This window comes from Macrosteles quadrilineatus, unplaced genomic scaffold (genome assembly GCF_028750875.1).
Source record: "Macrosteles quadrilineatus isolate MER2022 unplaced genomic scaffold, UCM_ALF_1.0 Scaffold_2__2_contigs__length_208266976, whole genome shotgun sequence".
NCBI lineage: Eukaryota > Metazoa > Arthropoda > Insecta > Hemiptera > Cicadellidae > Macrosteles > Macrosteles quadrilineatus.
In genome coordinates, this window is record NW_026542595.1 from 90873442 (window position 1) to 90892792 (window position 19351).

General features: G+C 34.7%; 1 protein-coding gene across 1 annotated transcript; it reads right to left on the reverse strand.

Moving 5' to 3' along the window:
- Positions 1-2919: 2919 nt before the first annotated feature.
- On the reverse strand, positions 2920-9850 carry LOC128984579 (uncharacterized). The gene is made up of 6 exons (XM_054403918.1): positions 9590-9850; positions 8978-9123; positions 8241-8338; positions 5945-7159; positions 5628-5862; positions 2920-2962 (listed from the first exon to the last, which is right to left on the reverse strand). The coding sequence occupies exons 1-6, from the start codon at positions 9848-9850 to the stop codon at positions 2920-2922; spliced, it is 1998 nt and encodes a 665-aa protein (XP_054259893.1).
- Positions 9851-19351: the final 9501 nt, after the last annotated feature.

The following is a 19351-nucleotide window of genomic DNA, read 5'->3' on the forward strand; positions in this document are numbered from 1 at the left end:
GAGAATAGAATTTGTAAGCAGTTGCTATTTTTCATGAGAATGTATTCATTAAAATCATTGAATAACATATTGAACCTCCAAGGTCGCACGTTGGATTTGTTGTTATCTGATATAGATAAATTGTTAGTCAAGCAAGAAGAAGTTCCATTAGTAAATATAGATAATTATCATCCAGCATTAATTGCTTCTTTCAACATTAATGAAAAAATTGTCCCCTTGGAGAAGAACTCAAGTGAGGCTAGTTATAATTTTTCTAGAGCTGATTTTATTTCCTTGTATAATCTTTTGAAGGATACTGATTGGAGTTTATTATTTATGGAGAAAAATACTGATGAGGCTGTTAGATTATTTTATGAGAAATTTTATTCAATTCTAGATTTGTGTGTTCCAAAAAAGAAAAGTTCTAATTTAAAATATCCTGCATGGTATTCAGATAAGTTAAAAAAATTAATAAAGAAAAAAGTTAAGATTAGGAAACAATTAATAACTTATAATATGCCTCACTTGTTGGACGATTTTAAGAGAATAAGAAAGGAGGTAAAAAAACAAATAACATTTGATTATAAGGCATATTTACACACTGCTGAAATGGAGTTAAATAGAAATCCTAAATCCTTTTGGTCTGTTATAAAAGATTTGAAGGGTACTAATGTAAAACCAGCAACTATGATATTTGAAGGTAAAGAGGTGGAGGGGGGAGCAGCAATAGCTGATGCATTCTCAACATATTTCAACTCAGTTTACAGTACATGCACTCTCAACTCTTATCAGCTCTTATCAGGTCCGCGACGTAGGAAGTGATGAAGGAAGTAGTAAAGGCGAGCAGTCTAAAGTGTGAAAACTGTTTATGACAATTAGATTAATGAATCTGCAATCCTAAAGTGCTTTGGGAATGGAGGGAAACAGGTCCGCGACGTAGGAAGTGATGAAGGAAGTAGTAAAGGCGAGCAGTCTGGAGTGTGAAAACTGTTTATGACGATTAGATTAAGGAATCTGCAATCCTAAAGTGCTATGGGAATGGAGGGAAACAGGTCCGCGACGTAGGAAGTGGTGAAGGAAGTAGTAAAGGCGAGCAGTCTGGAGTGTGAAAACTATTTATGACGATTAGATTAAGGAATCTGGAATCCTAAAATGTTATGGGAATGGAGGGAAAAAGGTCCGCGACGTAGGAAGTGGTGAAGGAAGTAGTAAAGGTGAGCAGTCTGGAGTCTGGGAACTGTTTATGGGAATTACATTAAGGTATCTACAATCCTAAAATGCTACGAGAAGGGAGGAAAACAGGTCCATGACGTAGGAAATTGTGTAGGATGTAGTAATGCTATCAGTGCAGAGTGTGGGAACTGTCTGTGGCATTTATGTATCTGCAATTCTAAAATGGTATAGTGAAGGAGGGCAAACAGGTCCACGACGTAGGAAGTGATGAAGGAAGTAGTAAAGGCGAGCAGTCTGGAGTGTGAAAACTGTTTATGACGATTAGATTAAGGAATCTGCAATCCTAAAATGCTATGGGAAGGGAGGGAAACAGGTTCACGACGTAGGAAGTGGTGAAGGAAGTAGTGAAGGTGAGCAGTCCGGAGTGTGGGAACTGTTAATAACGATTAGATCAAGTTATCTACAATCCTAAAATGCTATGGGAAGGGAGGGAATCAGGTCCGCGACGTAAGAAGTGGTGAAGGTAGTAGTAAAGGTGAGCAGTCCGGAGTGTGGGAAATGTTTATGACGATTAGATTAAGGTATCTGCAATCCTAAAATGCCATTGGAAGGGAGAGAAACAGGTCCGCGACGTATGAAGTGGTGAAGGAAGTAGTAAAGGTGAGCAGTCTGGAGTCTGGGAACTGTTTATGGGAATTACATTAAGGTATCTACAATCCTAAAATGCTACGAGAAGGGAGGAAAACAGGTCCATGACGTAGGAAATTGTGTAGGATGTAGTAATGCTATCAGTGCAGAGTGTGGGAACTGTCTGTGGCATTTATGTATCTGCAATTCTAAAATGGTATAGTGAAGGAGGGCAAACAGGTCCACGACGTAGGAAGTGATGAAGGAAGTAGTAAAGGCGAGCAGTCTGGAGTGTGAAAACTGTTTATGACGATTAGATTAAGGAATCTGCAATCCTAAAATGCTATGGGAAGGGAGGGAAACAGGTTCACGACGTAGGAAGTGGTGAAGGAAGTAGTAAAGGTGAGCAGTCCGGAGTGTGGGAACTGTTAATAACGGTTAGATCAAGTTATCTACAATCCTAAAATGCTATGGGAAGGGAGGGAATCAGGTCCGCGACGTAAGAAGTGGTGAAGGAAGTAGTAAAGGTGAGCAGTCCGGAGTGTGGGAAATGTTTATGACGATTAGATTAAGGTATCTGCAATCCTAAAATACCATTGGAAGGGAGAGAAACAGGTCCGCGACGTAGGAAGTGGTGAAGGAAGTAGTAAAGGTGAGCAGTCTGGAGTCTGGGAACTGTTTATGGGAATTACATTAAGGTATCTACAATCCTAAAATGCTACAAGAAGGGAGGAAAACAGGTCCATGACGTAGGAAATGGTGTAGGAATCAGTAATGCTAGCAGTGCAGAGTGTGGGAACTGTCTGTGACATTTATGTATCTGCAATTCTAAAATGGTATAGGGAAGGAGGGCAAACAGGTCCACGACGTAGGGAGTGGTGAAGTAAGTAGTGAAGGTGAGCAGTGTGGAGATTGGGAGTGGATTTATGTAAATGCAATACTTTTCAGAGTAAACTAATAATTTTCCCCGAGCAAAGCTCGGTCCCCAGGTACTTTTTAATAATTTAGCGACGCGGTCTTGTAGTCTTGTTGGTGACTAAGGCTTGTATTTAAAGTCGAAAGTCGATTTATTTCACTTATGGTATATCTATTTCCAGCATCCAAAGTCAATAGTACGCCTAGTTCACGTTAATAGAATGTCTACATGGAGTATCCAAAGTCAATGTTAATCTGGATCACACAACTGGAATATGTATTTGCATGCAGTATCTAAAGACGATTATTGATAAGCCTAATTGGTTACATTTGATAACTATTCAAAACGGCGCGATTTCCGTCAACCAAGGTAACGACAAGTGTCTAATGTAAATCAATTACCCAACTATCGTCCGACAGGTCAATAAATATATGTTTGTTTAGGCTATGTTTAGATGGGAGAACATCATCTTCAGCTTCAGGTACTTACGAAGTTGTTCTGTTTGAAACCTCTTTACGTAGGGTAAACACAATACACACGCGTATGAATGATTATTTTTCATAAAGTTCTTTATAAATGTTCAGCGTCTGTTCTTGTTGGCTACTGCTTAATTAATGAGAGTTGGTAGGAAAATCTATTTTTGTACATAAAAGTATTGTACGTCAAAGAGTGAATCTTTTTCACTCCCTTAAAAACGCACATTCAAGGAAACTATCTACATGAATTTGTTCGTTGTTTAATTTAAGTTCAAATTATATCATATTTAATTTTTGACAGTATTATTAGTGTGAATACATGATACAATATGTAATCTGTTTGTTGACTAACAACAATACTAACCTAAATATCTTGTAAAAATACTTAACGATGAATATGTTATCAATTAGGTTTTTACTTGCTTTACACAATTGACGTATATCTTTAGACCGATTTCTGTAAATACGCTATATGTTTGTATGATGTAAAATTTGATTGTGCTGTTGGATAACTACAGCCTAAATTCATGATCAAACTCAGTTAGTCCTAGTAATGCGATATATCGTCACAGTTGCAGTCGGTGTAGTGATGAATATTCAAAGCCCACTGGCTAGCTCAGTTGTACCAATTTGTATTTTTTCACAGTTCTCGTGATAAATATTGTTAAAATAACAGATTTTTACATTCTATCATTTAATTTACTATTACATTACACTCAAGATAGGATAATATTAGTGCAAATCTGGTCCCAACAAGGCGTTTCTCACGGTCGTTTGCTATATTTTAACAATTATATTTTGCTATTCCTGATTTTTGATGTATGTTGTTCAAGAACAATTTTTCAAAGAACAAACTTCTCACATAACACACAACAGACCTGAAAAATCAGCAATAGCAAAACATTGTTTAGAAATGGACCACACAATTTCAATCAAAAATACTAAATTACTAAAAAATATAACGAAATCCAATAAACTAAATGCATGGGAGTCATTATTTATAAATAAAATGGGCTATTTGGAAAATATTGATAATGGTCCGATTCATTATTTAACATAACTAAATATTAAAATTTACGAAGTTATAAGTTAATTTTACTTTATATTTCATATTTATACATATATAACTAATTATTGTTATTTTAGCTAAATGTACAGAACAATTTTTATTTTTAACTACCCATACGTTATATTCTTTAAAATTAATTTATTATTGTATTTTTAAACATAAACATAAAATTCAGTTTTGTGATGCGTCTAATGATGCAGTTGCCATTATTACAGCTAATTATTAGCAGTCTAATGATGCGTCTAATGATGCTAATAATGCAGCATAGCTGGCGAAAGGCCTCATAAAATTAAAAATTCTGAAAATATTGGTGGAGTTTTTATTTCAAATTTATACAGCATTGTTACTTTATGGCTTTAAGCGGTTTTAAAACTATGCTGTTGAAACGGTGATGAAAAAACTAACAGTAACAGAATGTGGAGCTCTTACAGTTGTAAATTGGAACTACATGGAGAAAAATGCTGCGTCATTAACAGGAAGACCGGTGATGCATTTACTACTTAGTAGTTAGCAAAACGAAATGTTTCAGTATTAAAGCTAAAATGTCAACACTAACACAGCAATTGCCTTTTAGTTTAGTGCAACTTACCTGAAGAAGAGAATAATACTTTAATGGCTTTAAAATGTTTCTTCTTTCTCGGTGTTAATGATAGATAGTATGAGTGATTAGTTTTTACAAAATAAAAGAGATGAAAAACAATTGATGGTTTATTAACATGGATGAGAACAAAACTGATAAAAAGTAAATAGATCATAACAATTAATAACATATGATTTTATCTTCAAATGGCAGGCAGTTGATAGTATACATAGAGTACTTCTAACATACTCCCCCCCAATTGCAACAGGGAACTGGGCAATTTATTCTGTGACAGGAAGAGAGCACAATTTTGCTATTGGTCTTTTGAGTATTCCAGTAGCTGTCTTCAGTGTTACCACGCGAATGAGATTGTCAAGCCCAGGATGAACTTCTATGACTTTTGCTAAAGGCCATTTTGATGGAGGATATTGTTCGTCAATAATAAGGACTACTGATCCTACTTTAAGTTGTGTGTTTGGAAATCTCCATTTATAAATTGTCTGCAATTGCTGAAGATATTCCCTTGACCATCTTTTCCAGAAACTTTGTAACATTTGCTGCAACAACTGCCATCTTGAAAGTCTATTTGTTGGTACTTCCTTGAGGTCTGGTTCTGGTATTGTAGATAGTGATGAACCAACAAGAAAATGTGCAGGAGTCAATGTAGATAGGTCATCAGGATCATCAGTCAATTTGCAGAGAGGTCTCGAATTCAAAACCGCTTCGATTTGTGTGAGAATGGTAGTGAATTCTTCGTATGTTAGTTGAGTATTACCAACAGTTCGTTTTAGGTGATATTTCACTGACTTAACTCCTGCTTCCCAGTGACCACCGAAGTGAGGAGCAGATGGAGGGTTAAATTTCCACAATGTTCCATCTTTAGTTAGAAGATCTCTTAGTTTGGTACTTGTCGTTGTTGAAGCCGTGAATAGACGTTTTAGTTCTGCATCAGCACCGATAAATGTAGTACCACAATCACTGGACAGAGTGGAAGAAATTCCACGGCGAGCTGTGAATCTCTTATATGCTGCAATGAATGCTTCTGCAGAGTAATCGGTGGAGTGCAGATGTTGACGAGCAGATGAATACTACAATATATCCCTTGTATGTTTTTGCTGCTTTACCTCGCCAAGTCTTGATAACGAATGGACCTGCGTAGTCCACACCAGAGTGGAGAAATGGTCGTGAAGGGGTGACTCGAGATGTAGGAAGCTGTCCCATAAGTTGCTGAGCTCGTTCAGCTCTGTATCGAGCACAAGTGACACACCGTAGTAGTTCTTTCTTAATAGCTGGGCGACCACCGAGAATCCAAAAACGTTGTCTAATGGTTGATAATGTAATGCTTGTACTACCGTGTAGTGTACGAAGGTGGGAATCAGATATTATTAATTTTGAAAGATTAGAATCTTTTGGGAGGAGAAGTGGGTGTTTTGAGTCATACTCAAGAGTGGATTGGTTGAGTTTACCTCCAACTCTGATAAGTTTATTTTGATCAAGAAACGGAGTGAAATTGCGGAGTTTACTCAACTTATTGATTGGTTTCTGATTAGTGAGTTGTTTTAGATCTTCATTGAAGGCTTCTAGCTGAACAATACCTGTCCAAAGTAGTAAAGAATCATTTAATTCTTTGGGTGTCAGATAGGGAGTGTGTTCTATACTGTCAATTTTCTTGAGACGATTGATAAATCTTCGACACCATGCAGTGATCCGAAGTAGCTTATTGAGATCAGAGTAGCGAGAAAGTAAGTCAGGTTCTGATTTAGATTGGGATAAATACGTTGATTTCTGACTGCGCTGCTCAGACACGGCTTCCTCTGCAAGTTCGTCGGAACTCATGGGCCAATTTACAGAATCTTCCGCGAGCCACGAGGGTCCTGACCACCACAACTTGTGGTCCACGAGAGCTTTAGGAGATAACCCACGTGAAGCGCAATCGGCTGGATTCTCTTTGCCAGGAACATACCTCCAACGAGCTAATGGCTCTGTTTCCTGTATAATGCTAACTCGATTACAAACAAAGTCTTTCCACTTGGATGGGTGGTTCTGAATCCAAGTAAGAGTTACACGAGAATCTGTCCACAACCACAATGGAGCAGATTTGATATCTAGAATATCTCTGACATATTTTGCAAGACGCACCAACATTAATGCTGCTGTAAGCTCTAGTCTGGGGATACTCATTTTCTTAAGAGATGCAACTCTGGTTTTAGCACAAACAATGTTTACAAAAATACCTGACTCAGACCTTACTTTAATATACACAACAGCAGCCATTGCAGACTGGGATGCATCTGAAAACCCGTGAAGTTCCACACAGCAGGAAGATGATTTGGTGAGACCTAAAAATCTTGGAATTGATATAATAGACAAGTCTTTTAGTTGAGCTTCAAGATTTTTCCAGTGTGCCAACAGGTAGGGAGGAAGAAAATCATCCCAGTTTAACTTAATCAACCATAGTTGCTGCAAAAATATTTTAGCTTGAATTATTACAGGAGCGATAAATCCTAAGGGATCAAATAGTTTTGCAATATGAGATAGAACACTTCGCTTAGTTATCGGAACTGGAGTTTGGAAATCAATCTGGAACTGAAAATTGTCACTTGCTGGTTTCCAAGTTAATCCTAGGGTTCTTACAGCTGTTGATTCTTTGATTGAAATTGAAGCTTCTTTTACATACCGTTAGGGAGATATTGAAGTTAGTGTTGAAAGGTTGTTTCTTATCCACTTTTGTAATGGAAAACATCCTTCCATGCAAAGTTTATCGACTTGTGTTATGACCTCTTGACACTCGTCAATAGTGTCAGCACCCCCAAATATGTCATCAACATATCTTCCTTTTGAAAGAACAGATGCCCCTAAAGGATATTGATTCCCATGGTCGATTACAAGTTGATTCATTGTTCTCAATGCTAGAAAGGGAGCACATGATAAACCATAAGTTACGGTTTTCAACTGATATGTACAAAGTTGTTCATTGTCGTACCATAAGATTCTTTGTAAGTCCCAGTCATCTGGATGAACCATAATCTGCCGATACATTTTTTCAATGTCTGCAGAGAAGACGTACTTGAATTGTCTGAACCAAATTAAGACATCAGATAAATTAGTTTGCAACTTTTCTCCAGTATGAAGAATATCATTTAGAGATTTACCCGTAGAAGAACGCTGTGATCCATTGAAAACCACCCTTAGTTTTGTGGTTGAACTGGTATCCCGAAGGACGCCATAATGAGGTAAGTAAAATGTTGGAGTATTTACTACAGAATCACTTCCTACTTTTGACATATGTTAGAATACAGTTTGTGATAGTTAGGATCAGTAACAAAACGTTTTTTCATTGAGCTCAATACATTGAGAGCAGATGTTCGAGAATTCCCTAGATTTTCAGCAGACTCTTTTAGAGGAAGTTTAACAACATACCTTCCAGTTTCAGTCCTAGAGTGCGTTGATTGAAAGTGTTCTTCACACGTTTGATTTTCAGGAGATAAAACCTGAACTGGATCTTTGGCAAAATCCTCCTGTTCCCAAAACTTCTGAAGTAAATCATCTACTTTATTCTCCAGTAGGCAATGATACAATGATGTTTTGGATGAGGAGCGTTTAATATGAAGAGTCTGCACTAGATGCTTGCTGATAAAGGAAATTTCGGAGCCTTGGTCTATTAGAGCTCTACATACAATGTTGTTACCTTTCGGGCTGATTACTTTAACTTGAGCAGTAGCTAAAAGAACTGTGTGTCGATTTCCAGTGGGAAGAGAGTGATTTGAGGACACTTGTGGTGTGTTTGATGATTTTCTTTCCGAATGTGGTGGATTTGGGGTTTGATAAGTGGATTTTATTTGACTAGATGTATCAAAAGGTCTACTGACAGTGTCATGAATCAATGTATGGTGGCGATTACAACATTTCACACATGATTTTTGAGATCGGCATTCTTTGAGCAAATGAGGGCCAAGACAGTTGAAACACAACCTGTTACTTGATAAGAAGTCTTTCCTTTGATATGGTGTTTTAGCATGGAACTCTTTGCAATATGCTATGTAATGAGCATTACTACACAGTTTACACAGTTTATATTTTCGTTTTGATTCAGCTACCAAAGCTGTGTTGATGTTTAGATAATGCTGAGGATTACCTTGATGTTTTGGTAGATTTACCATTCCACTCGAGTGAGATTATTCCCTGGCTTCAATATTTTCCAAAGCCCGTACACGTCCTTCGATGAAGGTCTGTAGGTCTTGCAGCGATGATGGTTCTGTCGAGATGCGTTGGTGAAGCTCCCATGCCTCGTGTGTATCAGGATCTAGACGATGAACAGTCAGATATACTAAGATGTGATCCCATTGATCGATCGGCGAGCCAAGAGATTTAAGTGAGCCCAAACTCTCATTTACAGTTAAGATCAGATGATTAAGACCTTTGGCAGATTTTTGTTTTAAAGGTTGGATATTGAAAATGTCATCTAGATGTTTGTTAATCAAGACCCGTTTGTTTTCAAATCTAGCTACTAGTTTTTCCCAAGCTGGAATAAAGTTTTCCTCAGTGATTTAAAAACTAGATATCAACTGAGCAGCCTCGCCTACCAAGCTATTTTTGAGGTAATGTAATCTTGTTACATCAGTTAAATCAGGATTATAAATTACTAAAGAATCGAAAAGATCGCTAAACGGTTTCCAGGATTGATAATCTCCTGCAAACTGTGGCAAAGATATTTGAGGCAATTTTGGTCTGAGAAAAGAGTTGGATTTACTACTTTTTGTAATACTTGCATTTTGGAGAGATGACGTTGAGACTAAGTCAAGGAGGTCCATCATTTCCGATTTGTTGATGAGGTAAGCTTCTTTTCCGCGGCTGTAGTGGTCTTCATTTAGATAGTCGAGATTTTCTAGCAATTCGGTCTTTGACTCACAGATCCTTTCGTGATCTTTGTCAAACTTTTTCCAGTCTGCTTCCAAAACTTCAAGTCTTGTTTGTAGTTGAGCCTTAGTTATAGTAGATGTATCTTTGTTTTTTGAAAAAGGCTGAAGCATTTTCCAGGTGTTGTAATCTTGATTTTTGGAGTTTTATTTTTGATTCCAGTGATGCCATAATGATAATGAATTTTCAAATTTTGGTAGACATAAAATAAATTTTGATGAATAAAATTTCAGTGATATAGATACAAGTGTTTTGATATGTTGCTGTTCCGGCTCGATTTAGGACCAATAATGTTAATGATAGATAGTATGAGTGATTAGTTTTTACAAAATAAAAGAGATGAAAAACAATTGATGGTTTATTAACATGGATGAGAACAAAACTGATAAAAAGTAAACAAAAAAGTAAATAGATCATAAATACTTAGGTATCCATTTAGATAGGAAGTTAACTTGGAAAACACACATTTGGAGAAAACGGCAACAACTAAATTTAAAATCTAATCAGTTAAATTGGCTCATCGGAAGAAAATCAAAACTTAGTCTAGAAAATAAATTATTGCTATATAAAACTATATTGAAACCAATCTGGACATATGGAGTGCAACTATGGGGCTCAGCAAATACTTCTAATATAGAAATTCTCGAAAGATACCAATCGACAATGCTGAGGAAGATAACAAATGCACCATGGTATGTCAGCAATAGGACACTACATCAAGACCTTAAGATGCCTACAGTTAAGGACGAAATCATGACCATAAGTGAACGATATATTACGAAATTGGAATCTCATCAAAATCATTTAGCTCTTAACTTATTAAACAACGTGGATACAATTTACAGACTTAAGAGGCCATCAATTCTCGACCTGCCCTACAGATTTTTGTAAAGTGTTTTTATTGAAAAATTTGTTGTTGAGAGTGCTTAACAGCTATTTTTAATGTTCCAAAGTCAATTTTTCGTATTACATAGTATTTACTTATTGTTCAATATATAATAGAACAGATTGTAAAGTAAATAAAAAAAAAAAAAACAATTAATAACATATGATTTTATCCTCAAATGGCAGGCAGTTGATAGTATACATAGAGTACTTCTAACACTCGGTAATCAGATTAATGGTTCGAATAAAAATGTTATTTATTTATTTTTAAATGTCATGGGTGCTTTAGTTGTTTCATATTAAATTGTTAGTTCAATGTTCTGGCTATGTAGGCTAAATAAATACCATAACTATTATGGGACAATTCCCATGTTATTTTAATGGAGAAAAAGATAACTGGTGTAGTTTGATTATTTATATTTTAATCAAATTTATTTACTTCATCCTCTTCAAATAAAACTACTCCCAAACACTGTTCCATTCCACTTAGCAGCAAATCAAAGTACTTGTCAAATCTAATGTTACTCAAATATGGAATAAGTATGACTTGTTTATGAAAATATTTGACTCAAAATCCTATCGAATTGAAATTTGCTTAGTCTGCAGGTTTTCTGCGGCGCGCGTAGGTATTTGCCAAACGAAAGATTAGTCGCTGAACCAACCACAATGCGTAGGAATTATTGCTGACTAGGTTTTGACATTAGATCGTTATCCAACTGTTATGAATACTCGAGCACAGTCATGTGTTACAGGTGATGTATAAGTAGGCTATTAGTGTCATTGTTGCCACCAGATTGCTGTAGTAGTTGTTACTTATCGCCCGAGCAAGTGTGTAACGACAAAGGTTACCAAAGTCAAGCTTAAATAGATTATGTCATCATATAAGATTATTTTGAGCCATAATCTATATGGCTCAAAATAATCTTATATGATTTAAATTAATTAGGTTTGATTTTTAACATTTAAAAGGTATTTTTCAGTGGAGGTGAGCTGATCAGAAGTGAAATAATTCAAACTTACGTCAATCAGAATCAAAACGAAATATGTCAAATGGAACTGATTCGAACGTAAAGGATTAAAAGTAGAATTTTTAAACAGAAAATGTGATAATTAACAGACAAATATTTATATATGATTTGTAGTGCATTTTAAATTATACTACATTTACACTACAGGGAAATTTCGTTTGTAGTCCCAGTGCATGCACTGCGTAAACCCTATTGGATAAATTTTATATTTTGATGTGAATTAAACTTGTAAAAAGATTTGTGAATATGATAGCCTTACACATTTTGTTTGTGGTACGCACACAATTTAAAAAACGATGTACATAGTTGACAATTTTAGTAGCACTGATTTATCTGAATTAATATGAGCTTGAGTAAAACTTTCGATTCTAAATGTATCTTTTGAATTAACACTTCAATAAGAATAAAGCGAAATATGTCAAATGGAACTGATTCGAACGTAAATGGATTAAAAGTAGAATTTTAGAACAGAAAATGTGATAATTAACAGACAAATATTTACATATGATTTGTAGTGCATTTTAAATTATACTACATTTACACTACAGGGAAATTTCGTTTGTAGTCCCAGTGCGTGCACTGCGTAAACCCTATTGGATAAATTTAAAATTTTGATGTGAATTTAACTTGTGAAAAGATTTGTGAATATGATAACACAATTTAAAAAGCAAATAGTTGACAATTTTAGTAGCACTGATTTATCTTAATTAATATGAGCTTGAATAAAACTTTCGATTTTAAATGTATCTCTTAGTTAACACTAGGTTTAGCAACTTAAATAGTAGGAACACAACTTTCTAAAGCACCTTGAATATGTATGCATTTGATTGCTATGAATTGAACGGGAATAAAACATTCTTGAAAGATTTTATAGATCAGTAAATTAGTGAATTTTTAAGTACTCATGATAAAACTATTAATATGATTTTTTTTTTTATTTGGCTTCATTTATATACGAGTATGATCAGTTTACATCAGTAACAAATATTTATTCACCGATGGGTAGAACTTGTTTTCTTACCCATAACACTTTAAAGTACGTGAATAAAATTTGTACATTTAATCCTCAATCACAACCCAAAGGTAATAGAGCGGAGGCTGGCGTTTACCCCCCCTCCCCCCCCCGTGGGAATTTTCGACATATACATTTTTTGGTTTGTATTGACATGTACTTTAAGGTTTTAGGTGTTTGCCACTTGTGAATTACAGCATGTTCCGGAAAACACGAAAATATCATGAATATATATTTAAAAAAAATGGTTTTTTTTAGTGAGTTCGTTTGGCTCTACAACCCGACCGATTTTCATGATTGAGGTCTCAAATTGAAGGTATTAACGCACAGATTTCACATCAAGCATCGGCATATAGTTGCTTACAGTCCCACTCGGCTTATACGTAAACAAAATTTTTTCCCGTGTATTTCTTATGGGAGTTAAATTTGGTTTTTCTTTTCCGAGTTCGTTTGGCTCTTCTACCCACCCGATTTTCGTCATCGAGGTCTCAAATTGAAGGTATGCACGCACAGATTTCACATCAAGCATCAGTATATATTTATCAACAGTCCCACTCGGCTTATATGTAAATTAAATTTACCCCCCATGTATTTCTAAAGGGAGTTAAATTTGTTTTTTTTCTTTTCCGAGTTTCTTTGGCTCTTCTACACGTCCGATCTTCATGATTGAGGTCTTAAATTGGTAGTATGCCTACATATATTTCACATCAAGCATCATCGTATATTTATCTACTTTATTACTCGACCAAAAAACATAGGTTTGATATATTTTTTAATTCGTAGTTCAATTTAAATTGTACAGTATTTTACCATTTGTAATTATATAACCCTATATATTTTTGTCTAAGAACCTTCAGTGAAATACCGGCTTGCATTTAAGATATTAGTTATTCAAATCGGACGGTTTTCAAGCAAACGCAAGGTGAACATCCAACATAAAAAAAAAATTATAAGGTTTTTCTATGATTGAATATCAATAGCTTCAGTATTGTTTAATTTTTTTTTTATATGTTTTAGTTTCAAAATAATCAGTCAATTATAGGCTTTAATTTGAGCTATTGATCGTTTGATTGTTTGAATCGGTTAAGTTTAAGAAACTGTATTACACAATCAAAAATAATCAATTTGATTATTTCTCGGATATGATATTTATTTTAACGCCGCAGTGCAGCATGGGTCGTTTAGTATAGATTTTTTAGTTTGTTTTGATTAGATTAGTTGATTCCTGTGCGTAGGACGGGCCCACAGCAAGTTAAATCTTAAAAATGCAAGTATGGTGAAGTCATCAGATTGTTTTCAGTGGCATGCAAGCAAATGAAATGAAACGAAGTGAGCAAAGTATTTTGCAAGTACTGTACTTGATGCTTTTGAACAATGCATTATTCTGCTTGAAGTTGAAAACTGTGATCAGAATTCCTAGATGGTCTGTTTATCAGCTGGAGGACCTGTACCCGAATCGGTGGAAGACAATTTACTCAATGTAGATAATCTAGGGAAAGCTGCATGCAAACAGATTAGTTGAGATATGAGCAATAAAAAATATTTTTCTGGAGTTTTACTGCTGTCCCAAGAACGTGATATTAACCTTGAGAAGCTGATGACATACCCATTAGATCCAGTACCATGGGCATCAGCCACTGTCGATGGATGCCCAACCAAAACAGAAAAGGCCAAACTGCTCCATGCTTTGGAGAACAAGGGTATAGACGAACCTCTCAAGATTGAATAATGTATGTATGTAATTGACGGTATGGCTTACTTTTCGGTTCTTACTAATATTCCAGAAACCTCTGGTGAACTAGCACAGATTGCCTTCAGCAGTTTTCCGAAACTCAGCAGGGTATACTTTATTGTGGATACCTATTTAGATGTAACTATTAAAACATTGAAAGAGAGAAGAGGATATGGAGAAACGTTCTTAATGAGATGTCCAAAATCAAGATCCCACGGGATTGGAAAAAAATCCTAGCTAATGGTAAAAATAAAGAACAATGGGCTAACATGCTAAATAATGAATGGTCTCAGCACAAATAAAATTCAAACAAGCTTCAATACACGTTTCTAGGTAATGTAAGGTTGTTTTTGGTGATATTTTGAAATTCACCCCCCACCCGCAAACAGGGTTGAAATTTTTTAAATGGCAACCCATATCAATCGGCACATTATTTTAAAGAGAATTAAAAAAATAAAATTTTTGCCGCAAATCCGATTTTGATACGAGGAAAACGAAGTTTTAGACGTTAATTTTACTGGAATCTTACATTCCAGTAAAATTTACGTCTAAAATGTCTCAAATAAAATTTATTTAATTTAATTAGAATCTCTTAAAATTGCTTTCCTAGAGGTACTCTTTAAATCTAATGTTATTTAAATAGATTTAATTGAAAATCAATTCAGGCCAATTTGAAATCCGCATTGCCTGCAGGTTTGCTGCAGCGGGGGTATTTTTTTAACTTTTTTATTTTCATTTGAAGCCTTTGAATATATACTGAAGAAGTCCATAAAAAAATATTTCACCAGTAATTAACGTCCCCTTATGTAATTTTAATAAAACGGTTTTTAAATTGAACAGTTTTTCTTTATTTTCCGGAATACGCTGTAATTTAAAAGAGGCAAACAACTGAATTCTTAATCTGGTAGGTAATACCAACAAAAAAAAGTATAAGTCATAAATTCCCACGGGGGGGGAGGGTTTCATATTGGTGGCTCATGGTCTATAAGATTAACGAACCAAGGCAATGACCTCATAAAACTTTTAATTATAAACGGAAGATGTTCATCTATAGGTTGTGAGACGAACTGAACTTATATAAATCAGGCAATCTACCGATAATCTTGAAGTCACTAGTCGCTTATGAAGTGTTTATCGGGTGCACCCATTCGATAACTTTTAGCACCTCATTAGTTATTATTGCTACCGAATGAATTCTAATATTTATGATGTTTTCATTCAGCTATGCGGTATTAAATCATGCTATATTTGAGCATTGAAACCAATTATGTTTGTTCTAACAATTTAAATTCTTGTCTACTGTATCTCAACTACATGACAGCAAGGTCTAGCTTCAAACACTAAAATTAAGTTCGAAGGTCCACTGTTATAGTTTGATAATATTTATTTAGGGTTTGGTAAAAGTTTTAAACATAAAAGTTGGTTGTTCCACAGTTGATTATATTGTATGAGGAGCGTGACCTTAAACATTACACGAACAGAGTAGGTATTTTAGTATCATAAATCGTAAATTACACAAAAGTCTCTTGGCGGACATAGCCAAGAGGCGATAAATCAGGGACCTTGCTTGACTAATAAATTGTTACTCTTTAGGTCAGAAACTCTAACCTTTTGATAATAGTTACAAAATATGTATTTCGTAGAGTTATAAAGCCTGTAAAATAAAAATAAAGTAGCTCAGACAATCAATATATACACAATAAAAATGATTTCTTAGATAATAAACAAGATATTTTTTTACTTTGAATTTCACTAATTTTATATCTAAAAAATATATATCATTTTTCTATCAGGGATTTCTCAAATAAACTATGTCAGGATTTCACGTGCATTATTTGTTTTCGAATGATGTAAATAAACATTGGCAAAAACATTGACATAAATCAAACGTTAAAAAAAAAATGTTAATTAATGTTTGCTCACTGGTTATACTAGTTTTATGATATTTGCGTTGTTCAGTTTGTGAGCTAGTTTCTCTAATTCAGTTCTTGAACTAGTTTTCTAGTTCAGTTCTACAGTTTTGTATAAAAGACCATCATATCAAATATTTTGGTAACAAATATAGTACTAGTAATGTTATAGTGAATTACATTTATTTAGTGATTCGAAAATCTATTTTTGGTTTATATTAATTCTGTTATATAAAAAAAATATATTACTAAAACAACTATATAAAATATATATAAGATTTCCCAGAGAGGATAGTTATCGTGAGAGGGCAGACATAAAAAGCAGTTATTTTCTTATCTTGCTCCATAATAAGTATAAATGCAGTGAGTCTTCACCACAAGATATAAGTTATTTCCCCGGCGACCACGTTATTACAAATGATGCCATTATGTGGAAAATATTGCGGCATTTTTGTAAATCTTATTGTGTTCGTGACTTCGAGATTGCTCTAATCTAAAATGCAATGTTTTCATCTCCAAAGTTCGTGCTGGTAAACAGTTTTACGCAGATCAAACGTGTATTTTAAAAAATTACTTTCAAAAATGTTTTTAAAATATTATTATATGGTATATTCTAAATCAGCGTAATACGTTTTATTAGTTATAGGTATAGTAAACAAAAGTACGTCTGATAACACTTGTAACATACAGGGTAATAATTAAATCATATGACGACTTTATAACTTTAAAACGAAAAAAGTTATCACAATCAAGTTTGGCATATAATTACTGGTAATAATAAGATACATTTTTGTTTACATGATGATTTAATGTGTCTTATGGGGGACGGCCCATAGGAAGTAAGTTCTACTTATTAGTAGAACTCAATGCTACAGATTTGAGCTCAAAAATACCTATAAGTAAATGGCAGCCATTTAAAAATTGAAAATGGCAGATTGAAGACATCTTTGAACGGCTGCCATTTTTTACTCGGTTGTCTGTTTGTGGTACGGTTTTCGGTTTCAACAAGACCTTTAATCGAAAGTACATACCAACCTATGCTTACCTTTAAGATTCCGTCCCCCATAGGTGATATCCGATCAACATGTACACAAAAAAATAGCTTACTATTACCAGTAATGATATTCAAACTTTTGTTGTGATATTTCTTTTCATTTTAAAGTAATAAAGTCGTCCTAAGACTTAATTTTCACCCTGTATATTTACACTTCTACTGTTATGAACATTGTATATTACGTATTTTATTTGACTAATTATGGTAAAAAGGTACCTTGTCAGAATATCCTTGGCATGTTTTGTAGGGTCGAAATTTAACTTGCTACATGTTTCGGTGGTTCTTCAGTGCCACCATTGTCAGGCACACAAAAGGATCCACTTTTTGTATTCTATTCACTATCCGTATTTAATATACTAATCCATATGGTGTTTCAGAAATAGCTACAAATATTTTAAGATAATGACGGTAAAAAAAATTAAAGGTATACTTACTAAATAACAGGATTCATACTTTTGCCAAAGAATTTAAATACACCTTTTCGTCATACTACAGCAAAAACAGCCGTTTTGAATGCATGCGTTTAAGGAAATGCACCCGCAGTAACATTTTACTCTCTAGGGAGTAAAATGGTTGGCATATCTAGTACACTGCCACAATTGTTCCTAGTGTTCCCTACATCCATTATGTTCGCTACATTGTATGGGGACGCGTTAAAAACCGGTTGAGTAGTATTTGCGCCGAGTAGTATTTGCGCCGCGTAGCACCAGCGCCGCGCCAGCTAATTAAATGAGGGTTAGCAGTTTTGACAGGTTAACAAAGGCGGAACCAATCAACTGCACTAATATGATTATTGAGGACGTAGTTCCTACCACATTTTACATTCAGCGTAAAGTGGGTGCATGCAGTCACCTCGTGACCCGTGCTAATGGTTACACATACATAACTTTAAATCTAATAACTGCAAAATTGATGCCACCAAAAATATCTGCAAATATTGTTCACTGGTTGACAACAATACACAGTAAACTCCGCCGTTTCAGTATAAAGGCTACATAAAACCAATTAATTACCAATAACTCAAAAGAGAGGAAATTACGAAAAAAATTAGTTTGTTTATGTTCCATGTTTGGCAGTACTGTATACATCGCGGTTCGTGAAGCCTGGGAGTTGAGACGGGCTTATATCAATTTAAGTTTATCTTAAGTCTAGAAATACAAGTACATATTACGTTTACAAAATAACTCTCTAAAACGTGTAGTGGCAATTACCACAAAGATACCTCACTTTAGGCGTTTTTTCCCATAAGAATAACATGGAGATAATTTTTTAGCCACTAATTCCAAAAATCCTGATATTTGCCTGCATATCCCTACATATAATCCTCATATACTATATTCGGAATCAAGCGAAAAAGCTAATTCTTTCATTTACTGACCCATTAAATGTAAAGTACAGTAGGTATAATATAGTAATATGACCTCACTTTAGGCACTTTTTCTCCATAAAAATAACATGGGTGAGTTTTTTAGCCATTTTCTAATGACCCTGCTTTCGGCCTATACAAGCCCATGTAAATGTTCAATACTATTATACAACTCAATAAACATTACAAATCACCATCCATTCCCACGAATATTTTAAAAATCATCAACTTGACAGTGCGAGGTTTGCACGTGAACTCGGGCGTGCTCCCGGCCTATGCTTATCGCTTCTCGTACGATTTTGATTAAATTTGGCATGAATGTGTAAGGTTGAATCACCTTGATTAAGTTTACGAACCACCAATATCGGAATGAAACCTGTTTGTTGTTATTTACCTACACATATAGGTATAATATAAATAAATTAACGATACTAACGTCTTCTGTACCATAATGTCCCTATAGGAAGTAGCTATTACCGTATGTGGCACCGTAAGACCTAGGCCCGTGACGAATTTACTTTTCCATTTTGTATAGATTTATATACGTCCGTGAACGCGATAACTTGAGTAATTTTAGTTTGCTTGTTTATGGATATATTTTGATCAAACTTTCAAATTTATTTATTT

Excerpts from the sequence above, each read along its gene's own strand:
- LOC128984579 (XM_054403918.1), bottom strand. The coding sequence starts at position 9,850 with ATGCTTCAGCCTTTTTCAAAAAACAAAGATACATCTACTATAACTAAG. Across the intron at positions 9,124-9,589 it reads CAACGTCATCTCTCCAAAAT|ATCCTGATACACACGAGGCA; the intron begins GCAAGTATTACA and ends TTCATCGTCTAG. Across the intron at positions 7,160-8,240 it reads TCTAGGACTGAAACTGGAAG|GTCTCACCAAATCATCTTCC; the intron begins GTATGTTGTTAA and ends CAAGATTTTTAG.